This window comes from Bufo gargarizans, chromosome 2 (genome assembly GCF_014858855.1).
Source record: "Bufo gargarizans isolate SCDJY-AF-19 chromosome 2, ASM1485885v1, whole genome shotgun sequence".
Classification (NCBI taxonomy): Eukaryota; Metazoa; Chordata; class Amphibia; order Anura; family Bufonidae; genus Bufo; species Bufo gargarizans.
Window position 1 is genome coordinate 692,892,471 of NC_058081.1, and position 24,501 is coordinate 692,916,971.

Sequence of the window (24,501 nt, forward strand, 5' to 3'; positions counted from 1 at the left end):
TTCCAACTCTGCGCTTTCAGCAGGGGACCGGGTGGGAGACAATGTGAAGGAACTGGAGGCACTGTCAGCCATCCAATCTACTACTGCCTCTACTTGTTTTGGCCTCACCATTCGTACACCGGTATTCGGTCCTACAAAATAGCGCTGAACGTTCTGTTATCTACGTACACCTGGCACAGATCGACCACGTCCTGTCCCTGCAACAAGAGCTCCACCAACACCAGCAGCACCATGACCAGGGTCACGTCCCTTATTTGATGCTCTCCTCATTCTTTGAGGTCACCCACCGAACTAACAGACGGATTAACTATATTAATTTCCCAGTCACATATGCAATGCAGGTGTACCTGCTGCGTAATACAGCCCCCAAATCTCTGCTCTTACCATCCACTAGTTCAGTATGGGCATCCTACAGACATATCTGTTTGAAGGGGTTATCCAACTCTTTGTAACTGACCCCCTACTGACCAGAACATATGGAGGTCATACAGGATACCTTCTCTTACAGATGTTGTCCAGGGTTTTTATGTTGATGGACGTCCTCAGGATAGGACAGGGATCTGACATCCCACACCCCCACTAATCAGCTGTACCGTAGTGGCTTCAGTATCAGAAGGCACCAGAGCTACACAGCTCTGTCCATTGTGTAGTGAACGAAGGTGGTTACTGCAGCATTGCTCCTATTGAAGTGAATAACGTTACGAGATCCGTCCACTGCACAATGGACCAAGCTTTGTAGTTCTGGCGCCTACTTCTGGTACCAGAGAAACTTCTGAACTGCTAAAGAGTGGGGGTGCAGGATGTGGGACTTCTGTATATCAGATATTGATGGTCTATCCTGAGAATAGGCCATCAATATAAAAATCTTGGACAATCCCTTTAAGCAAAGACTACTAGACATGACTATAAATTGCATATACCTCCATTGAAAAATGTTTGAATATCATTAACCTGGTGGGCCTTAAAGGGGTATTCCCATCACAGACAATGGGGGAAAATCGCTAGTATATGCCCCCATTGTCTGGTAGGTGTGGGTCCCACCTCTGTGACCCGCACCTACAATGAGACCGGAGTGGGGAAATGAACGTAGGGCGCACTGCACATGCGCAGCCGCCCTCCATTCATTTCTATGGGGCCGCTGGATCGGCTATTTCTGTCTGCCCCATAGAAATTAATGGGAGCAGGGGCCGTGCGTGTGCGGTGCGCTCCCATTCACTTCTATGGGAGCAGGGGGGAGCAGCGCTTGGTGGTGGACGGACCCCGGGAAATCCGGGGTCCTCCAGCCACAGCTCTCCCCACTCCGTTCTCGTTGTAGGTGCGGGTCCCCCCTGTTCTCTGCATCACTACATGATGGTGGTGGTAGTGATGAGCGAGTAAGCATTTCCAACATTGGGTTTTAGGGGTGAATGCTTTTTCATATTTAAAAAAAAATAAAAAGATTTTCTGCCCAGTCATGATGATTATTGTACACTATTATTATTGTCTCTATAGGAGAAGAATGGAAAACACATTGTCATTTCTACAAGTGGGCCATCGGGAACAAACATAGAAGAATCGGACATGGAAAGTCGTGTCAATGTGAATAAGCATATGCACCTGGTCATTGAACACACAAAAGTAGAAGACGAAAAGCTATTTACTTGCCGCGTTGAGGACCAAACTGGCAAAGTCAAGGAAAGCAATGTGCACCTCAGAGTCTATAGTGAGTTCTAAAATTATTCTTATGGTGCAGACCACTTCAGGCTAGTTTCGCACTAGTCTTAAAGGTATCCATCAGGCTGTTCCTGCAGAGGGACTGCGGAAAATAGTAGGCTTGGCTATCTTCAGCAGGACCACAGAAGTGAATGTAGTGGTGGCCGCTCTTGTGAGCTGCGCTCCCCATTCATTTCCATAGGACTTCCAAAAAAAGCCTAGTGCACTCGCTCAGCTATTTTCGGCACTCTCATAGAAATTAATAGAGCGCTCGCCGAGCGTGTGCAGTGCACTCTCCTTCACTTTGGGTGCCCGTTCTGGAGAAAGATGGGGGTCTCAGTCTTCCCTAAATTTGTGCCACAGTATATCTTATACAGCAATTTTATACAGTAATATTAAGATATTCCTTTGAGGGAACTAAGTATCCCAAACCATGAGAAACAAGCCCAGATCATTTTTCTTTGGTGAGGTGGTGAAGGGTGAACACTCCAGAGACATTGAACCCAAGTTATTAAAGTGTCATAAAACTTGTGACATGCCGTAGTGATATTTTCGATTTAGATGTTTTGATTGGTGGGGGTCCGGGTGCTGAAACCCCCACCAATCACTAAAATCAAGGGGCAGAAGTATTCAGAAAGTCTATGAGTCTGTACACCTCCTGCTCCACTCTCTGCGGAGAGCCAATAAGAGCCCCTTCATTTTAGTGATTGGTGGGGGTCTCAGCACCTGCCCTTTAGCAGGCTTTACTATCTGGAGCATTGTCTTGCAGCACAGTAATGAATATCCTAATTAGCCAATAAGCCAATTTCTTACAATTGTGCCCTCATTTAGCGCTTTAGTTTTTCTCCGAGTTTCTTTGGTTTATAGGTTCGGATATCAGGTTGGTGGGTTTTGCATTTCACTTTGTACCAATAGAGGAATTATGGGAATCAGCAGGCCTCCTATAACAGTCATTTGGCAAAATCACCAGTGTATTATGGCAGGTAAATGTTGGAGGTATGCCCATTTAAACATTTGTGGCATATCTCTAGGATATGCCTTCAATGTTAACTAGGTGTGTGTCCTACCTCTGGAACTCGCTCTTATCTTCATAATGGGGCCCCCAAAGTGAAGGAGAGCACACTGCACATGCACAGCGTCCTCTCCATTCACTATGTGACTTTAGAAAAAAGCTGAACGGGTGTGCGGTCAATGGAGAGCTTGCAAGCGTGGCCACCACTCAGTGCACCACGATGGGACTGCTGGAAATAGCCAGGCCAGTGCTTGTCTATTTTCAGAACTTCCACAGAGGCGAATGTAGGCTCTCCCTTTACTTTGGGGGCCCCGTTCTGGAGATCGGAGGTGGGACCCACACATACCTGAAATTTGTGGCATATCAAAGCAATATGCCACAAATGTTGAGATGCCACAAACCTCTTTAAACCTAATAGGCGTACAAACATGGCAGACCTACCGGGCTTCTTTAGGATCTGGGTGTCAGACTAACCATTGATGCCACAGGCTTTGCTTCTGAGCCATTACTATGATGTACCTGTACATCAATCTGCGCTAAAGTCCACCTGCTCATGACATTAGTGGCAGTCATGGGAAGAGAAGGGGTTAAACAAGGACATCAGTATGACACCTCAGCTCTCAAAAACTGCAGATATTACATGACCTCTGTCAGCGCTGGTGATTAACCAAAAGGATCATGTCAGTGATTATGTAATTTGGAAGTGGTGCCGTTTCCTAGAGTTATAGGGAATATAAAGATACAAAAAAAGGTACAATTTGAAGTTCCTGGTCCTATAGACACAGACCAGGTAACATGAAAAAAGTACCTAAAGCAGAGGCTTGCAGAGGAGCCAAGGGGTGGAGGTAAAGTTTAATAGAAGAAGTGTAATGGAATTATACCCGTCCAAAGCTATGGATAGGGAGAGGCAGCACAAGTGTTTCAGTGGGTCAAAGATCAACTTGCCCACTGGGAAGAAATGGAGGCGGTGCGGAGAATAAAGGAAGGAAGGGGAAGGGTAAGATGAGGGAGGAACCCTTTGCACCCGTTGAAAAAAGAAACACGTAATAGGCGCCAAATCCCTTAATCGCTATTAGTGATAAAGATTATATTCAATTATTAATGACCCTCACCCGGGTCTTTTTGAGGATGAAAACTTAGTGCATAATAAACAAACAATAATGGTGTTAGAGATGGAGATTATAAGATCAAATACACTCACTTCACAGGGGGGTAGTCACCAGGATAAGCTCAAGACACCTGGGACTATTTACCCCCACGGTCAGGATCGCATGTAGGAATCTAAGTGACTGAACGCAGCCTACAACGAGTGGCTTCTGGTCAATCTCTTTATTAATAATACGTGGCTCAACGCGTTTTGAGGGTCTGAGGCCCTCTTCTTCAGGAGTGTGTGCTTAAAAGGATGATAAGACCAGTCTAGAGTCCTTTTAAGCACACACTCCTGAAGAAGAGGGCCTCAGACCCGGCCTTGAAACGCGTTGAGCCGCGTATTATTAATAAAGCGACCAGAAGCCACTCGTTGTAGGCTGCGTTTAGTCACTTAGATTCCTACATGCGTTCCCTGGCCGGGGGAGTAAATAGTCCCAGGTGTCTTGAGCTTATCCTGGTGACTACCCCCCTGTGAAGTGAGTGTATTTGATCTTATAATCTCCATCTCTAACACCATTATTGTTTGTTTATTATGCACTAAGTTTTCATCCTCAAAAAGACCCGGTGAGGGTCATTAATAATTGAATATAATCTTTATCACTAATAGCGATTAAGGGATTTGGCGCCTATTACATGTTTCTTTTTTCAACGGATGCAAAGGGTTCCTCCCTCATCTTACCCTTCCCCTTCCTTCCTTTATTCTCCGCACCGCTTCCATTCCTAGAGTTATAGCTAGACTTGCCTTCATCCAGGGCAGATATTCAGCTTGTTGCCCCCAGCTAAGTATCTGAGGCTGTGTTGACATCTGAATCAGTGGCCACTTTTGGAGCCACTGTTGGAGATTCCAACACATTACATACAAATCAAAATAATGGGCATCTTGACAGAACCTGACAGATCCCATTATAAGTAGTGATGAGCGGCAGGGGCTATATTCGAATTTGTGATATTTCACAAATATTTTGTAGAATATTCGTCATATATTCGCGAATTTCGAGAATTTGAGATTATTTTATTGAATGCGAAAAATCGGCAATGTAAAAATCGCGTAATGTGAATTCGTAACACGAAATACAGGCGTGGGTCACTTTGGCTACATTTTTAAAGCTGGTATAAGTTTTCTGAGACTGGAGAAAATGGTTGGTACGGCAGAATATTAGAATAGCTTTATAAGCAGATAGAGTCAAGTGCTCCAATATATTCGTGTTTGCGCTAATCGGCAACTTCACATTTTAGCAGGTCTGACTACAGATTACTGAATGGTGCACTAAGTATTGTTGTGAACTTGACAATGCTTCCTTCTCATTGGCCCACAAGCAAGAAGCCGAGAGGAATCATGTGTTCAGATGGAAAAAAATGCTGAATATTCGATATAACGAATATATAGCACTATATTCTAAATATTTGCAAATTCTCGAAGTAGCAATATTCGCAATAAAAATTTGCTATTTGAATATTCGTGCTCAACACTAATTATAAGGTCAAATTGACATGTCAGTGTTCGGTCAGGCAAAACCGTGTGCAAAACCAAAATACAGAACAAGTGCAAATCTCTCCATTTTACCTTATTCCTGAGTAGCCTCCAGTCCTGCCTTTGGCTGGAAATCACTGGTCAAAACATTGACAGGTGAACTAGGCCTAAGCCAGAGCGACTTGTTGGGTACAGTCAGTTTCTACTGTGCAATGAACCCGGAAGGCATTGTGGCTTCTGTAATAAACAGAAACCACACCACCGATGTGAAGTAAGTCAACGTCAAGGCAGGCTGGCTTGTTGCCACCCAGCACCAGTGTTAACGTGCCAGCCAAAGTCAAGGTTCACACATACCATTTTAATTCCTGTGGAGACCAGATCTTAAATTATTGTAATTAAAATAAAAATGTATAGTTCTTCCCAAGAAAATTCTGAACATTCTTCTTTCTCCTACAGAGGCTCCTGATGATCCAGAAATTACAATGGAAGAAAATGGAATTAAAATAACAGATGAGGCTGTTTGGGTAAATGGAAAACTCATAAAAGACTAATAAATGTCTGTATGTATGAACACTGGATGAAGATGTCACTAATTGTTAAAATGATATTCACTTAAATGGGTTCTCCAGTTTCATAATGACGTTTTTTGTCTGTTCACAGCACTCGAAAGACATATATGCATATTTTTGCCCCATATGTTTTTCATGTCAGCACTTTCCTTCCCCTTCTCTCTGCATGACTGAATCTTGGCAGGATGTTTACATGCAGAACTTCCTGTTTTCCTCAGTTTCCTAATTATACCCAGCATGCTTTGCTCTGTAATATTTCTCAGGGCTTGCTCCACCTGCCACACTGTTCCCTCTGTAGCACTCACACCCCTTACACTTCCCTTCTGCATTTTAGCGAAGCAAATCAAGCTCTGTGAAGCATTACAGAGAAAGCATGTTGGGTTTGGTTAGAAAACTTGGCAGGAAGCTGAGGAAAACAGGAAGTTCTTCATGTAAACATCATGCCACAATGTGTTCTGAAACCGAAGAACTCCTTGTATCACACATACACTTTTTCCTGCATTTTTTTCAGCCAAAGCCAGAAGTTGATTCAAAGGGAATGGGAAAAATAAAGGAACGACTTTAACATCCCCTTCTTTCTGGATCACTTCTGTCCTTGGCTCAAAAAACTGCCCTAGAAACTGCAGGTGTGATATCAGCATAAAGAAGGTTTCCAGGGGTCTTCTAAGGATCATTTCCATTTAATATAAAACTGGTCCTTACCTGGAAACTCTTTTTTATCTGGTGGACTTTTGGACATTTTCATTTTTAACCTCTGAGGTTGACAGTGTTTTTTTTTTCTGAATCATCAATCTAACCAATCAAATCTATGTCATACTAACATAGGTATTACCATAAAAAGCTTGTAAATAGTGTAGTATTGATGAGAAAATTATATATATATATATATATATATATATATACATATATATACACACAGTACAGACCAAAAGTTTGGACACACCTTCTCATTCAAAGAGTTTTCTTTATTTTCATGACTATGAAAATTGTAGATTCACACTGAAGGCATCAAAACTATGAATTAACACATGAATGGAATTATATACATAACAAAAAAGTGTGAAACAACTGAAAATATGTCATATTCTAGGTTCTTCAAAGTAGCCACCTTTTGCTTTGATTACTGCTTTGCACACTCTTGGCATTCTCTTGATGAGCTTCAAGAGGTAGTCACCTGAAATGGTCTTCCAACAGTCTTGAAGGAGTTCCCAGAGATGCTTACCACTTGTTGGCCCTTTTGCCTTCACTCTGCGGTCCAGCTCACCCCAACCATCTCGATTGGGTTCAGGTCTGGTGACTGTGGAGGCCAGGTCATCTGGCGCAGCACCCCATCACTCTCCTTCATGGTCAAATAGCCCTTACACAGCCTGGAGGTGTGTTTGGGGTCATTGTCCAGTTGAAAAATAAATGATGGTCCAACTAAACGCAAACCAGATGGAATAGCATGCTGCTGCAAGATGCTGTGGTAGCCATGCTGGTTCAGTATGCCTTCAATTATGAATAAATCCCCAACAGTGTTACCAGCAAAGCACCCACACACCATCACACCTCCTCCTCCATGCTTCACGGTGGGAACCAGGCATGTAGAGTCCATCCGTTCACCTTTTCTGCGTCGCACAAAGACACGGTGGTTGGAACCAAAGATCTCAAATTTGGACTCATCAGACCATAGCACAGATTTCCACTGGTCTAATGTCCATTCCTTGTGTTCTTTAGCCCAAACAAGTCTCTTCTGCTTGTTGCCTGTCCTTAGCAGTGGTTTCCTAGCAGATATTCTACCATGAAGGCCTGATTCACACAGTCTCCTCTTAACAGTTAGTTGTTCTAGAGATGTGTCTGCTGCTAGAACTCTGTGTGGCATTGACCTGGTCTCTAATCTGAGCTGCTGTTAACCTGCGATTTCTGAGGCTGGTGACTCGGATGAACTTATCCTCCGCAGCAGAGGTGACTCTTGGTCTTCCTTTCCTGGGGCGGTCCGCATGTGAGACAGTTTCTTTGTAGCGCTTGATGGTTTTTGTGACTGCACTTGGGGACACTTTCAACGTTTTCCCAATTTTTCGGACTGACTGACCTTCATTTCTTAAAGTAATGATGGCCACTCGTTTTTCTTTACTTAGCTGATTTTTCTTGCCATAATACAAATTGTAACAGTCTATTCAGTAGGACTATCAGCTGTGTATCCACCTGACTTCTCCACAACGCAACTGATGGTCCCAACCCCATTTATAAGGCAAGAAATCCCACTTTATTAAACCTGGACAGGGCACACCTGTGAAGTGAAAACCATTTCAGGTGACTACCTCTTGAAGCTCATCAAGAGAATGCCAAGAGTGTGCAAAACAGTAATCAAAGCAAAAGGTGGCTACTTTGAAGAACCTAGAATATGACATATTTTCAGTTGTTTCACACTTTTTTGTTATGTATATAATTCCACATGTGTTAATTCATAGTTTTGATGCCTTCAGTGTGAATCTACAATTTTCATAGTCATGAAAATAAAGAAAACTCTTTGAATCAGAAGGTGTGTCCAAACTTTTGGTCTGTACTGTGTATGTATATATATATATATATATATAAAATCACCATATTCGTAACAAAACATAATGGTGGAATATGTGTTTTTTACCATTTATCCCCCTTAAATGAATCAAAGCTATTCAGTGAGTTATGTGTTTCCCAAAGATATAACTCGTCCCACAAAAAAAAATCCCTCGTGAAACAACATCGATGGAAAATTATGTAATTTACGGCCGAATAGGGGAAAGATATTTTTCTATGAAAATGTTTTTATGGTACAAAAGTAGTCAAATATAAAGAAATGTCTATACATGTCTGATATTGGCATAAGTGTAAAAACCCATAAAATGGACTTAAAATGTCATTTGTATATAATGACAGGTGTAAAAAAATAATAAAATTAAAATTTTATGAATTCTCCTGTAAGTTTCTCAAAGTGTACTATTGAATAATGTTACAAGTAATAACTACAATTATAAATAGCAAATACAACAAATATAAAAAATATATCCAAGGAAAATTTAAAAGTTATGACAAAGTGTGGGAATGAAAAATGAAAAAGATCACTGGGTCCTAAAGACCAAAATAAGCCATCTCCTTAAGGGGGTAATAAGCACCCTCTGTTTTCTATCACTTCACCAGCTGTTAACTCAATTACAGACATTACCTTTCCCCCCAGTCAAGCTTTCTCATGTTTCCCCATGCGTTACACATCCCCATGGTCGTTTATACAGATTTTTGTGAATCTGCAATTCAGACAAAAAACATACAAAATCCAGAAGGAAGAACAGAGAAAAAGAACAGTTCTGTGTGATACATAAATAGGGGGCTGGATTTCATCATACCCAGGGGATAAGCAGCCGTCAGACTCTTCTTAAAGGGTAACTCCCTTCTGGACGACCTTTCTGCTGCCTGAGGCGAAAACTGAAATGGCGCCCTCCCCCATGACAATTTGTTAACCTAACCTCTTTGCCACAATGAAATCGCTCATTCCCCATGGCCCTTCCGCTGCCCCCCTCTTGCCCCTACCTGGTGCTGCCTGAGGTGATCATCTGGCCTCATTGGTGGTGCATCCTAAGAACCCATGCCTATCTTGAGAATGGGCAGCCCCCAACCCCATCTTAAGACTTCTGTGAATCAAGAGGTGGCTGTGGATGCGCAACTCTCTCCATTCACTGCTGTAGGAGTTTCAAAAACAGGTGTGCTCGCTTGTGCAGCTATGTCCAGAACTCCCATAGTAGTGAATGGAGAGAGCGACGTGCATGCACTGCCCCGTCTTCATTCACAGCAGTCAAGAGGGCCCCATACTTGAGATGTCCAGAGGTGGCTCCCGCACCTATCAGAAATTTGTGGCATAAATGCCAAAAAGGCAATAACCCTCTCACTCCCTGCTTCTCATTAAAATAAACAAGTAGCCGAGACAAGGGAGTATGATTATGGAGGAAAAAGCTTTTGGCCACCCGAGTATTTGGCTGACAGTTATCCCATATACTGTATATGGCCAACCTAAGAGCATCTTCACATATGACAGACCTAGACATTTTTGAGACGTTTGTATTACATTTCTTTTATATCCATTTGGATGAGGTTCTCTCTGCCGCATGTGCAGGGATTTCTATAAACTCTATTCTGATGGATGGAACAGTTGTGGAAATATCTTGACCAAGTCTGCCACATGTGAATTCACATGCAGCAGAGGCCCTCATACCTCATGCCTTCGACTAACCATCAGATGTCAGGGAAAAGAAGCATCAGGCAGTCGACATTGTGTGAGACATCTATTGATAGTGTAGGGGCACCTTAAAGGGATGTTCCTGTTTGTATAAACACCCTTTAAAATAATCATTTATTATGGTCGCTGTAATTTTGTAATGTATTTATTTACCTTTATTGCAGCTATCTTCTGTTCTGGGCTCTTTCCTGTGATGTAATATCCATGGGCGTGTCAGTAATAGGGGAGTGTCTATGTAACTAGCTGGTGGGAGGAGCTATATACTACTGAGTGTTAGGGGCAGTGATAGGGGAGTGTCTATGTAACTAGCTGGTGAGAGGAGCTATAAACTAGCTGGGGGTTGTTAGGGGCAGTGATAGGGGAGTGTCTATGTAACTAGCTGTGTGGGAGGAGCTATAAAGTAGCTGGGTGTTGTTAGGGGCAGTGAGAGGGGAGTGTCTATGTAACTAGCTGGCGGGAGGAGCTATAAACTAGCTGGGTGTTAGGGGCAGTGATAGGGGAGTGTCTATATAACTGGGTGGGAGGAGCTATAAACTAGCTGGGTGTTGTTAGGGGCAGTGATAGGGGAGTGTCTATGTAACTAGCTGGGTGGGAGGAGCTATAAACTAGCTGGGTGTTGTTAAGGGCAGTGATAGGGGAGTGTCTATGTAACTATCTGAGTGGGAGGAGCTATAGACTAGCTGGGCTCTAGGGGCAGTGATAGGGGAGTGTCTATGTAACTAGCTGTGTGGGAGGAGCTATAAACTAGCTGGGCTCTAGGGGCAGTGATAGGGGAGTGTCTATGTAACTAGCTGGGTGGGAGGAGCTATACACTAGCTGGGTGTTAGGGGCCAGGCTGGAGCTGTGGCAGAGAAAGGAGAAGTGCATCATGGGTTTGGTTGGATACAGGAACAGGAAGTGCTACATACAGGATGGAAACAAGCCAGAGTGATTTGTCTACATGGTGAAAATGGGTCAGGAGACTCAAAATTGAAAATAAGAATATAGAAAAGATGTAGAAGAGGAAGCAACTATGTGAACATATCTGTTAAAAACAATAGTAATCCCTGAGGACCCCTTTAAAATGTGGACACTATGAAGGAGGAGGTTTTTTTATTTCATTACGTGTTTATGGGAATTTACTTGGAAATATTTATTTTGTTGCAGATTGGACAATGTGAAACGAGGAACGGTTTTCCCGCACCCAATATCACGTGGTATAAGAACAATACACAACTGAAAACTGGAAAGGATGGTAAGCAAGAGTGAAAAGAGAAACATTAATGTAATATTTAGAACATAGTTCATCACTTTCAGCGATCAGCCTTTTATTGGGGGACCTACCAAACAGTACACCCACTGTAACATAATGTCCAAAATACAGATTTTAGGATAGACCATCAGTATCTTGTTGGTGGCCGTAGTTCCATTGCCAACTTACGGCACAGAGTGGGTGCGGGTTGTCGTACCCCCATAAACCAGATATTGATGGCCTATTCTAAGGTTCTTCATTAAAACAGCACCACCCCTGTCCACAGGTTGTGCATGGTATTGCAGCTCTGCCCTATTGTCTCCATTGGAGTCGATAAGAGACACAACCTGCAGACAGGGGTGTTGTTTTTGAAAGAAAGCAGTCATGTTTTTCTAATCCTGGACAACCCCTGGCAGAACATCTTCCTGTGTTAATGGGGATTGTGTTACAAAACATATTCTACATTTTTAAAACCAGCATCTGGATCTGAATACTTTTGTAATTGCATGTAATTAAAAATTTTGTATAGACAGTGAGCTATTCAATACAATGCATCTTGATGGCGCCACCTGCTGTTTGTTCTGTCTCACTGAGCTGGTCGAAACGTGCTCAGTTTAAATGTTCAACTGCCACCAGCCATATCTTCTGTTAGAAGCTGTGACAGTTATAGGAAGAGGTCTCCAGCACAAAGGACACATCCTGTGAGCTGCCAGGCTTAAGATAATCTAGTAGATCAATTGGAGCAATGAATGAGGAGATCTCTGGATCCATGTGCGGTACAGGGCCGGTTCTGTCATGTACTATATGATGTCTAATTTTAATTTTTTACATCAATCATGGCATAACCCCTTTAACAGACAACATTGCTGATGACATAATGTAAACTGCATGGGGTTGAATGATCGTAATAACGATCATTCATCCCTCATGTAATTTCCATCGACTGACATGAAGCCTGTCTAAAAGGACCCTTACACTTCTTTGCCTATTGAGGCTCAGTTAGTTGACCTTTAAGAGCATGGCCAGTTTCATCCTTGGGCAGAAGAACTTCTCAAGCCTGCCTTTGGTATTAATACACTTGTTTCCACTCATTCTTCTCCAGGTGTGGTGGTCACTACTCAGATCACAGTGAAGTCCAATGGTCTGATTACAGTCAAGAGTGTCCTCTCGTCTCCTGTGTATAAGAACGATGTTTACTCTACTTTTTACTGTGAGGTTTCTTATCACCTTTCAAACGGGGCTTTTATGAAGGAATCGGATAGAAAAAACTTTACTGTAGACTGTAAGTAACAATACTTTGCTTATGAATTTATTTGTATTCAGTCTCACTGCAGTTTTGACTTATTATTCGGCTTTTCTGGTGGTTGTCTTATTACGTTGATTCTTCACAGACCCAAACACTGAAGTAAAGCTATTTGTGAAGAGCCAACATGAGATAATAAAGGAAGGAGATCAAGTACAGCTGATATGTATGGGCGATGGGCACCCACAACCTCAGATTACACTGTTCAGGGTAAGCCACCACAGCCTTTCCACTCTTAATTACGGTAGTGGCTCTCAAATATATATTAATATTCTTTTTATCCATTGATGTTTGGAAATTTTCAGCTTAACGGATTGACTCCATTTTATTGGGACTCTTCCATGAATTTTTTATCATATATTTGACAAGCTATATGTCAGTACTCGATTTAATGTTTGTTTTTTAAAGTACATAAAAAAGTCACTCCATGTATACTAAGTTCTAGTCCAGAGTCTTTGCCTTCCTCTCTATCTGGACTAACACAGCTGAGAGTCTCAACGCTCTCTGTCAGACCAACTGTCAGACCAGGGAAAAGTGAGGGGTGGTGACTCAATTAAAGGTGCATTCCCATCTCAGACATTGATGGGATATTGCTAGTCTACAATGCCTGCCATTTATCTTCTGTGCTCTGTTTCTTTTTCTGAACATTGCAATCCTCACCATATTTATCTCCTTTTCTTTCTGAGGACAACATTTTCCATGTACACTTGGCACTTATGCAGGTTCACATGCTGCTTTAAAGGAGTATTTCTATTTCAGACATTGATGACATATCCCTAGTCAGATAGGTGCAGGTCCCACCTCTGGAACCCGCTCCTATCACCAGAATGGCAAATGCACGCCCACCTCTCCTTTCACCACAAGGGGACTGCCTGATATAGCCGAGCCAGCACTTGGCTATTTTCGGAACTCATATAGCATTGAATAAAGGGTGGACACGCTTGCACGGTGTGCTCTCCCTCAGATCTGGGGGCCCATTTTCGAGATTGGTGTGGGTTTCTGAGATAGCAGGCATTGTAGACCTAATATGGTAGATTCTGCTTTAGTTTGGTTTTTAAGCGGGCATCACAACAATAATAGGAGTATTTACTGTCTCCACAGTAAGAAAAGGGCGGATTCTGGAAATGTTTTTTGGGTTTAGGTGACATGAGCAAGCGACTGAATATAGGGAGAGAAAAATCTAAGTCGAATATAGTCCCAAGATAGTGGATGTGCTGCTTAGGAGATATGGTGGTACCAGGTACTATCATGAAAGCATCAGGTTTAGGCCTCTTTCACACAAGCGTGACGAATTGGCTCCGGATGCGTTCAGTGAAACTCGCACTATTTTGCAAGCAAGTTAAGTCAGTTTTGTCTGAGATTGCGTTCAGGTGTTCATTTTCTTCTGCGCGGGTGCAATGCGTTTTGATGTGTTTTTCATGCCCGTGATAAAAAAACGGAAGGTTTACAAACAACATCTCTTAGCAACCATCAGTGAAAAACGCATTGCATCCGCACTTGCTTGCGGATACAATGCGTTTTTCACTGAAGCCCCATTCACTTCTATGGGCCCAGGGCTGTGTGAAAAACACAGTATATAGAACATGCTGCGTTTTTCACGCAACGCAGAACTGATGCACATTGAAATGAATGGGTCAGGATTCAGTGCAGGTGCTATGAGTTCACATCTCGCATTGCACCCGCGCGGAAAACTCGCTCAGGTGAAAGGGGCCTTAGGTAGGCTAGTAGATGGTGGAAACACAAGATCGGTTTTAGGCCTCATGCACACAGCCGTATGTATTCTGCAGTCCGCACAAAAACGGATCCGCAAAAAATACGACTGACGTCCGTGTGCATTCCGTATTTTGCAAAATGGAACAGCTGTCCCCTAATAGAAAAGTCCTATCCTTGTCGTAATGTGGACAATAATAGGACATGTTCTATTTTTTGCGGAACGGAAATACAGAAACGGAATGCACACAGAGTACCTTCCATTTGAAATGAATGGTTCCGCATACAATCCGCAAAAAAAACGGAACGGATACGGAAAGAAAATACAAGGGAATGAGCCCTTAGAAAATCTAACATCAAATAGAGGAGGATGTTAGAGTCAGTGGACAGAAAACCACTGGTGTTTTGTAATATTGCAGGGGTGGTGACACGATAAAGAAGAGACAGCAAATGGTAGACTAAACAAACAATCAGAAAGGTGGGAAGAAACCAAGGAAGGACTCTGGTTGATGTATTTTTGCCCCAACGTGTTGGATAAGAAGGGTAACATTATATACAAAACCTTAGATTTCCCATTTTATGGGATTAACATATTGATGGCCTATCCCCCGCCGCTCAGCTGTATAAGGAAGCTGTGGCGCTCGATGTGTGCTTAGACCTCTTCCTAGGCCATATGACGTCACTTTCATCGGTCATGTGGCCTAAGCACAGCTCAGTCCAATTCAAGAGCTGCAATACTAAGCACAGCCACTATAAAATGGACAGCCCTGTGCTTGGTGAGATTCAACGAGGCTGTGGCACTCACTGGAGCACTGCTTTCTCCTCAAAGAGCTGATCGGCGGAGGTCTCAGGAATCAGACCCCTGATTAATATGACAATCCCAGAAAACCCCTTTAATAATGAACCTGTGTTTTGCTTCTTCCCAGAAAGATGAGGAAGAACCTCTTGTAGAAGATTATTCATATTCCTGGACAGTCTCAAGGAATGATTCTGGAGGATATATCTGTAAAGGGCTTAGTATGGATGATTTTAATGAAATGGAAGCGGAGAATGAACTACACGTCCACTGTAAGTTGGGTCTTTACTATAGATGTTACTGCGATGTAATGGGTGATGACCAGAACACAATCACAAGACACATCTTTAAAGAGGACCTGTCCCCTCTCCTGACATGCCTATTTTAATAGCTCCATTCATTCCCCACGTACTAACAATTCGGGAGCATCTATTCTTATGGCTCTATGTTGTGCCGTTCCTTTATTATTTGTACTAGAAGTTATGAATGAATCGCTATTAGCCTTCAGTAAGGGTACAGAGGGGAGGTAACCAGTTGGGGGGGTGTACCTGCACAGTCTGAAAATGGCAGCACTGATTGGACAGAGTGAGTCTGTGCAGGTACACCCCTCTCCCCCCCCCTCCCCCCCCAACTGGTTACCTCCCCCTCTGTACCCTTACTGAAGGCTAATAGCAATTCATTCATAACTTCTAGTACAAATAATAGAGGAATGGCACAACATACAGACATAAGAATAGATGCTGCAGAATTGTTATTACATGGAGAATGCATAAAGCTATTAAAACAGGCATGTCGGGAGCGGGGACGGGTGCTCTTTAAAGTAGAACTCTTACTTTACCATTTCACTGGAGGAGAGAAAAGTATGATTCACACAGTACAATCACATCTCAATAATCATCTCTTAACTTGGGGAAAATTTTACAGTTTCTGAACTCTTACAAGAGACATAAACAAGTTTGGTGGTTTTCAAGGAACAGTTCAACAAGTCCATTTTACCACTTTCTTCATTAGCACAAAATGTCTGTGAGTACTGTTAAATCTTACTCTTGGGGAACAGATTCCATGCCAAGTTCCTCTGGCTACAGACAGTTCATTGTGCCCTGAAAGAACCGTTCCACAGCTCCTAGGCCAAATTTCAGCCACCAACAGTCTTAGTCCTTGAGGAGCCACTCTCTGCTGTCAAAAATTAGCAAGATCCACTAGTGTGACTCCCACAGCTAAACTTATTTGGTAACACAGTTGCAGCTGTATCACTCATCCATTCTCTCCTTATCAGGGAGAGTCTTCTTTCTTCTTAACCCACGCTATATCTCTTGGCTTCATGCAGTTGTACTCCATTGGTGCCCTAATCAGATACAGACTCTCTACCTTTTTACTTGGCCCACTCCCATAGCGGTAGCACAGCACAGTTGACACTTCCTTGACTCTCTGATAATGGATGAAGCGCCACGCTCAAACCAGTCTCCACATTTTTTCACCAACACGCCGTCTCCATGCAGACCTCTCTCTTTTGCATCACACACTTGCTAGGTTTTGAATTGCCTTGCTTGAGCTGTTTCCATGGGCCTACAATGTGCTGTCTAGCTATACAGACTTCCAGGCACTCCACCTGGTCTCAGCCACACACTCCCATACTTCCTGCTTGCAGCCTGTATATCTAGTCTGTGGTGTTGCAGTGACATCTAGTGGTAGCAGGTAACATTGCAGATTTGCATTCAATACATAGGCTTACATTTAGTCAGTGTAAAACACAATAGCATGATATAACCCAGTATCAAAAATACATTATGTAAGACAAATCTGTGTATCTTGCACTATCTATATGTACCATGGATGGATAGACAGAAAAACAAGCAATCTTCTAATTGCTATAATGTGATTTGACTTCCTACAATTTTGTTCCTTGGATAGTGGATAATGTTGTCACCCGTGCCCAGACTGTCCAGCTTGCCAATCACACTAGGATCATTTCGTACTATGTTATAGGCTCCATCACTGTTATTGTAATATCAAATCCATTGTGATGTTCTTTTCCTCATTGGTTTATAATGGTTCCACCAGATCTCTGCTTCCGTTACTGGCTAGAATATCACAGTACAGCAATAAAAATGTCAACGACAAGTGTGAACAAAGCGTTATATCTCAATTTCTTCTCTATTTTCCTAGACCTGGATCCTCCTGTGCTATCTGAAAAGTCTCCTTTTATTGTGGACCTTGGAAGTGTTCATAGTATTTCCTGCCAGGCAAATGGTTCAGCTCACACAGACATCCACTGGACGCAGGTGAGTGGTGACCTGGTACCTTTCATGAAGAAGTCACCATTTTTAACATCTGTGTTTTCGTTATCACTATGCCTTATATAGCAGAGAACTATATAGTTCCCTAACATATCTATCCTAAAAAAAAATAGATTAGGCCGGGTTCACATTACCATTCAGTTTTCCGTTCTTCTGATCCATCATATGAAAAGAAAAATAAAATAAAAAAATGGATTCTTTATTTTGAACATCCATTGTGCTCATTTTGGATAAGGCTCATCGTAAATAGCAGCTTTCTCATACTTCGCTTTGGGACCCTGCTCTTGAGATAAGACCCGCACCTATTGGACATTTATGGCATAACCTATCAATATGCCATAAATATCCTAGAGAAAATATCCCTCTAATTGAGGATACCACCAAAAATCCGATAGGTGCAGGTCCCACCTCTTGGATTTGCATCTAGCTCAAGAACGGGGCCCGTCATGGACAGCAGCTGTCTCTCGCTTTGCTTTGGGACCCCATTCTTGAGATAGGACCCACACCTATTGCACATTTATAGCACATCTTATCTATATGCCATAAATGTTCTAGAAGGGAATACCCCTCTAATTGAGGGTCCCACCAAAAATCCAACAGGTGTGGGTCCCACCTCTAGGACTTGCATCTAGCTCAAGAACGGGGCCCATCGTGAACAGCAGCTTTCTCTCACTTCGCTTTGGGACCTTGTTCTTGAGATAAGACCCGCACCTATTGGGCATTTATGGCATAACCTGTCAATATGCCATAAATATCCTAGAGGAAATACACCTCTAATTGAGGGTCCCACCAAAAATCCAATAGGTGTGGGTCCCACCTCTAGGACTTGCATCTAGCTCAAGAACGGGGCCCATCGTGAACAGCAGCTTTCTCTCACTTCGCTTTGGGTCCCTGTTCTTGAGATAAGACCACCTAATGGGCATTTATGGCATAACCTATCAATATGCCATAAATATCCTAGAGGAAATACCCCTCTAATTGCGGATCCCACCAAAAATCTGATAGGTGTAGGTCCCACCTCTGGGACTTGCATCTAGCTCAAGAACGGGGCCCATCGTGAACAGCAGCTTTCTCTCACTTCGATTTGGGACCCCGTTCTTGAGATAAGACCCGCACCTATTGGGCATTTATGGCATAACCTGGCACCATGCCATAAATATCCTAGAGGAAATACACCTCTAATTGAGGGTCCCACCAAAAATCCAATAGGTGTAGGTCCCACCTCTAGGACTTGCATCTAGCTCAAGAACGGGGCCCATCGTGAACAGCAGCTTTCTCTCACTTCGCTTTGGGTCCCTGTTCTTGAGATAAGACCACCTAATGGGCATTTATGGCATAACCTATCAATATGCCATAAATATCCTAGAGGAAATACCCCTCTAATTGCGGATTCCACCAAAAATATGATAGGTGTAGGTCCCACCTCTGGGACTTGCATCTAGCTCAAGAATGGGGCCCATCGTGAACAGCAGCTTTCTCTCACTTCGCTTTGGGTCCCTGTTCTTGAGATAAGACCACCTAATGGGCATTTATGGCATAACCTATCAATATGCCATAAATATCCTAGAGGAAATACCCCTCTAATTGCGGATTCCACCAAAAATATGATAGGTGTAGGTCCCACCTCTGGGACTTGCATCTAGCTCAAGAATGGGGCCCATCGTGAACAGTAGCTTTCTCTCACTTCGCTTTGGGACCCCATTCTGGAGATAGTACCCGCACCTATTGCACATTTATAGCCCATCTTATCTATATGCCATAAAAGTCCTAGAGGGAAATACCCTTTTAATTGTGGACCCACAGAAAAAATCTGCAGGAACGAACATTCATATCTTAGTAGCGGAGGAAGAATCGCATCCAAACATTGATTTATTTTCTGTCTTCCTCTCATTCACTATTGTATTTGATGGTTCAGGCAGTAAATAATCCAGCATCACTAATTTACAAAGTCTCGTGTGTAATTTGGACATTTCTAGGACGGCAGCACCATAGCCACTGGTTCTGACTTGAGCCTCAGTTTCCTGGATTACGCTGACGCAGGACGGTACGCCTGTGTTGCAAGCATAACTGGTGTACCAGGACTTACAAAGACCCAGGAGCTACTAGTGATCCTAAAAGGTAATGGAGGTTTGAATTTGAGAAATGGACAATCTGAGTTCACAACTGATGACATCTACTCATGTCTATTCATTGCAGGGAAACCACAAGTGACTGTCAGTCCAGAGCATGTAGAAGTACAAGACGGCGAAATGCTGACTGTGAAGTGTACAGCAGTCGGTAATCCCACACCTAAAATAACCTGGAATATCAATGGCACAGAGGTAAGCAATGTTCATTATTTAGAATTTCATAGCACAGATTCTTCTTCAGACATTAAAGAAGATTTCTAGGAGTTTGATATTGATGGCCTATCCTCAGGATAGATCATCAATATCTGAATGGTGGGTTTCAACACACGGCATCCACATTGATCAGCGGTTTGAAGAGGCTGCAGAGCTTGGGCAAGCGCTGCAGCCTCCTCACTGCATAGCATAGCACCATATATTGTATAGTGGTTGTGCTTGGTATCACAGCCCAGGCCTATTCACTTGAATTGGACTGAGCTACGTTACTGGCCTAGGAAGAGACCACAGCACCCACCAGAGCACCACAGCCTTTTGAAACAGGTGATTAGCACGGGTGCTAGATGTTGGACCACCACCAATCAGATATTGATGACCTTTCCTGAGGATTGATCATCCGTATCTTACTCCTGGAAAATACCTTTAACAGGACACATTCTTATGTTCTGAAATTACAGTTTCCCCATAGCAGGTTAAAGTTTTCATTGGTGGTGGTCATCCCAACATAAGTTTGTGAGTTTAATGTGACAAAATGTGGAAAAGTTCAAGGGTTATGAAATATGAATACTTTTCCGAGGCACTATATATACACTGAACAAAAATATAAACGCAACACTTTCGGTTTTGCTCCCATTTGGCATGAGCTGAACTCAAAGATCTGAAACATTTTCTACAGACACAAAAGACCCATTGCTCTCAAATACTGTTCACAAATCTGTGTAACTCTGTGTTAGTGAGCACTTCTCCTTTGCCGAGATAATCCATCCCACCTCACAGGTGTGGTATATCAAGGTGCTGATTAGACAGCATGAATATTGCACAGGTTAGCCTTAGACAGCCCACAATAAAAGACCACTCTGAAATGTGCAGTTTGATCACACAGCACAATGCCAAAGATGTCACAACGTTTGAGGGAGCGTGCAATTGTCATGCTGACTGCAGGAATGTCTACCAGAGCTCTTGCCCGTGCAATGAATGTTCATTTATCAACCATAAACTGTCTCCAAAGCCGTTTCAGGGAATTTGTCAGTACATCCAACCGGCCTCACAACCGCAGACCACGTGTAACCACACTAGCCCAGGACCTCAACATCCAGCATGTTCACCTCTATGATTGTTTGAGACCAGCCACCCGGACAGCTGCAGCAACAATCGGGTTGCATAACCAAAGAATTTCTGCACAAACTGTCAGAAACCGCCTCAGGGAAGCTCATCTGCATGCTCGTCGTCCTTATCGGCGTCTGGACCTGACTGCAGTTCGTCGTCATAACCGACTTGAGTGGGCAAATGCTCACATTCGATGGTGTCTGGCACGTTGGAGAAGCGTTCTGTTCACGGATGAGTCCCGGTTTTCAGTGTTCAGGGCAGATAGCAGACAGCGTGTGTGGCGTCGTGTGGGTGAGCGGTTTGCTGACGTCAACGTTGTGGATCAAGTGGCCTATGGTGGCGGTGGGTTATGGTATGGGCAGGCATATGTTATGGACAACGAACACAGGTGCATTTTATTGATGGCATTTTGAATGCACAGAGATACCGTGATGAGATCCTGAGGCCCATTGTTGTGCCATTCATCCACGATCATCACCTCATGTTGCAGCATGATAATGCACGGCCCCATATTGCAAAGATCTGTACACAATTCCTGGAAGCTGAAAACATCCCAGTTCTTGCATGGCCAGCATACTCACCGGACAGGTCACCCATTGAGCATGTTTGGGATGCTCTGGATTGGCGTATACGACAGCGTGTTCCAGTTCCTGCCAATATTCTGCAACTTCGCACAGCTATTGAAGAGGAGTGGACCAACATCCCACAGGCCACAATCAACAACCTGATCAACTCTATGCGACGGAGATGTGTTGCACTGCGTGAGGCAAATGTTGGCCACACCAGATACTGACTGGTTTTCTGACATCCCCCCAGTAAGGCAAAACTGTGCACATTTCAGAGTGGCCTTTTATTGTGGGCAGTCTAAGGCACACCTGTGCAATATTCATGCTGTCTAATCAGCACCTTGATATGCCACACCTGTGAGGTGGGATGGATTATCTCGGCAAAGGAGAAGTGCTCACTAACACAGAGTTAGACAGATTTGTGAATAATATTTGAGAGTAATGGATCTTTTGTGTATGTAGAAAATGTTTCAGATCTTTGAGTTCAGCTCATGCAAAATGGGAGCAAAACCGAAAGTGTTGCGTTTATATTTTTGTTCAGTGTATATATAGATATATATATATATCTATATATACAGTATATATTGTGACACAGTGAGAGGTTTGGTCTGGGAAAACAGGTATTTCCCTCCCAGCATGTGCTGCTGGGCTGATTTACAGCTAGGTGAGGTCAAATACCGGACCGGATTTTAAATACCGGTCCGGGTTTTGGCAGCACCTGGCTGTCCTTGAATAGGTAGCTGGGCCTAAGCCATGTCTCTGTGTTGGGATCTGCGAGCATTGTGTCTGGATAAAGGCTTGCTACCTGTTTGGCGTGAAAACTGGTTGGTGCTGCTATGAGCAAGGACTCTTTGTGTTGCCACATGGTGTGAATTACCACCAACACCGCAAGGTGATTTTTTGTTTGAATATGACTGTTTGTTTTGTCACTTGCCTAAAGTGTGAATAAAACACTGAACTGTTTGATCCAAAGAACTTGTTGTTGCCTCTACACTGCGTCCGCTAATCCTGTCTACCAGAGCGAGTCCCCACAATATATATAACATAGGTCATTGAGGTTCTGCGGTACAGAGTTATAAGCCTCTACACGGCAACTCAGCTGATCCCATAGGTTTTCAATGAGACTAGGTCTGGAGAAAGTGCAGGTCACTCCATTTGAGGTCCCCCAGTCTCCAGCAGCTGTTCCCTAATGATGCAACCTCGATATGCTGGCACATCGTTGTCCATGAAGATGAAATTAGGTCTGTGTTGTCCATGCGGAGGCACAATGACTGGATTAATGATGTTACTCGAGTAGTATGGGCTTGTCACTGTACCATTCACAAGGTGTAGGGCAGTTCTTTATTGGCTAGACACACCTGCCCACACTGAAACACCACCAACACCAAAGGCTCGTCTGGTGACAACAGTGGATGATTCATAGCGTACTCCAACATCTTTGGCGGCCATCATTTCTGCTCAGCATGAATCGACTTTCATCAGTGAACAGCACTGAGGCCCACTGGTCCCTCATCCAGAGTAGATGCTTCCTGGCCCATGCAAGACGGTGACTCCTGTGCCCAGTGGTGTGGTCAGATACCCTTGCAGGTCATCTAGCACGCAGACCACGTTGATGTAACTGCAGGGGTGCACCTAACACTTTTTTACTCTAGCGCAATGCTCGAGTCTCATCCCCGCACGTTTGTTGACTGCTACGCAGCCAATAAACGTGAGCGTGGGTACTGGCACTCACTGTAATGCAGTAGTCATGTTGGCTACTGGCATTACAGTGATTAGCTGGCCGGAACCCGTCATCGGGTGCTTTATAGCACCCGATGACACGTGGTTCGGTTCAGTCTTAGTCAGGGAGAGCTGGAGAGCAGAAGGGACAGATAGTGTAGGGACAGGAATTGGTTTGTTTGTTAGTCCTTTTAAGGACTATTGTTTTATCTGGCTGCCATATATATTATTAGCGCAGCCTGCGCTAAATTTCGTGCAGTTGTTTGGCCGCTGCTGACAGTGACACAACCTTTGCTACATCTGTTGTGTTACATTTGGCTGTTAAATTCAGCGCAATTTTTTCGCTGCTGGTGACAGCGACATTACCTGTGCTACATCTCCTATGTGACGTTTGCCCATCTGAAATATCAGTGACATTCAGTCTAATTAGATAATGCTTCCAGTCGGTTAAGCAACACCCTGTCTTCCACAAAGTCCAGTCTCAGTAGCCAAGAGTCTGGTCAACTGAATCCTCACCCTGATCCTCCTTCCACCCACCATGGAGAGTCTTGGAAAACAAATGATCCCACACTTGGATATTCCGAGGAGCTCTTTTCATCGCCATTCCTTGATTTGGCCCTCTCGCCAAGCCCGCTTGAAGAGGGACATGAGGAGATCTTGTGCACTGATTCCTAAACTCTTGAGCATCCACAGTCTGAAAAAGATGACGGTGGGGAATGTCAATTAGTGTTTCACGAGGTGGATGATGATGAGACACAGTTGCCAATAAGTCAAAGGCAATTAATGTCTCAGGAGGTTGATGTGAGTGAGGGGGTGGATGATGAAATCACTGATCCTACCTCGAAAGGTGGCAAGCCGAGAGAGGACAGCAGTACAGAGGGGGAGGGATCCGCAGCACCGCAACAGGCTGGAAGAGGCAGTGGGGTGGAAAAAGGGAGAAGGCAGGCCACACCAAACAGGCCCGCAACTGTTCCCCGGAGTACCCCCTTGTGGCAATCTTCCTTGCCAAGGGGTAGGTGTTCTGCAGTCTGGCGCTTTTTTGAGGAAAGTGCGAACGATAAAAGAATTGTCATTTGCAACCTATGCCGTATCAAAATGAGCAGGGGCGTGAACACTAGCAACCTCACCACCACCAGCATGATCCGCCACATGGCATCAAAGCACCCTAATAGGTGGGTCGAACGCCTGGGTCCACAATCAGTGTCTTCGGGTCACAACGCTGCCTCCTCTTCCCCTGTTATGTGCTGGCCAATCCCCTGTCCAAGACGCAGGCCCAGATGCCTCCCAC

At 43.7% G+C, this 24,501-nt stretch overlaps 1 protein-coding gene across 1 annotated transcript in view; it reads left to right on the forward strand.

Annotated features, from left to right (window-relative positions):
- The window catches only part of MCAM (melanoma cell adhesion molecule), an 87,801-nt gene that overhangs the window by 41,868 nt on the left and 21,432 nt on the right, over positions 1-24,501 (forward strand). Inside the window, exons 3-11 of the mRNA XM_044282350.1 lie at positions 1,492-1,702; positions 5,781-5,848; positions 11,289-11,376; positions 12,476-12,655; positions 12,765-12,886; positions 15,313-15,454; positions 17,349-17,464; positions 19,456-19,597; positions 19,676-19,800. Coding sequence (XP_044138285.1) covers positions 1,492-1,702; positions 5,781-5,848; positions 11,289-11,376; positions 12,476-12,655; positions 12,765-12,886; positions 15,313-15,454; positions 17,349-17,464; positions 19,456-19,597; positions 19,676-19,800 — 1,194 coding nt within the window. The remainder of the gene's footprint in view (positions 1-1,491; positions 1,703-5,780; positions 5,849-11,288; positions 11,377-12,475; positions 12,656-12,764; positions 12,887-15,312; positions 15,455-17,348; positions 17,465-19,455; positions 19,598-19,675; positions 19,801-24,501) is intronic.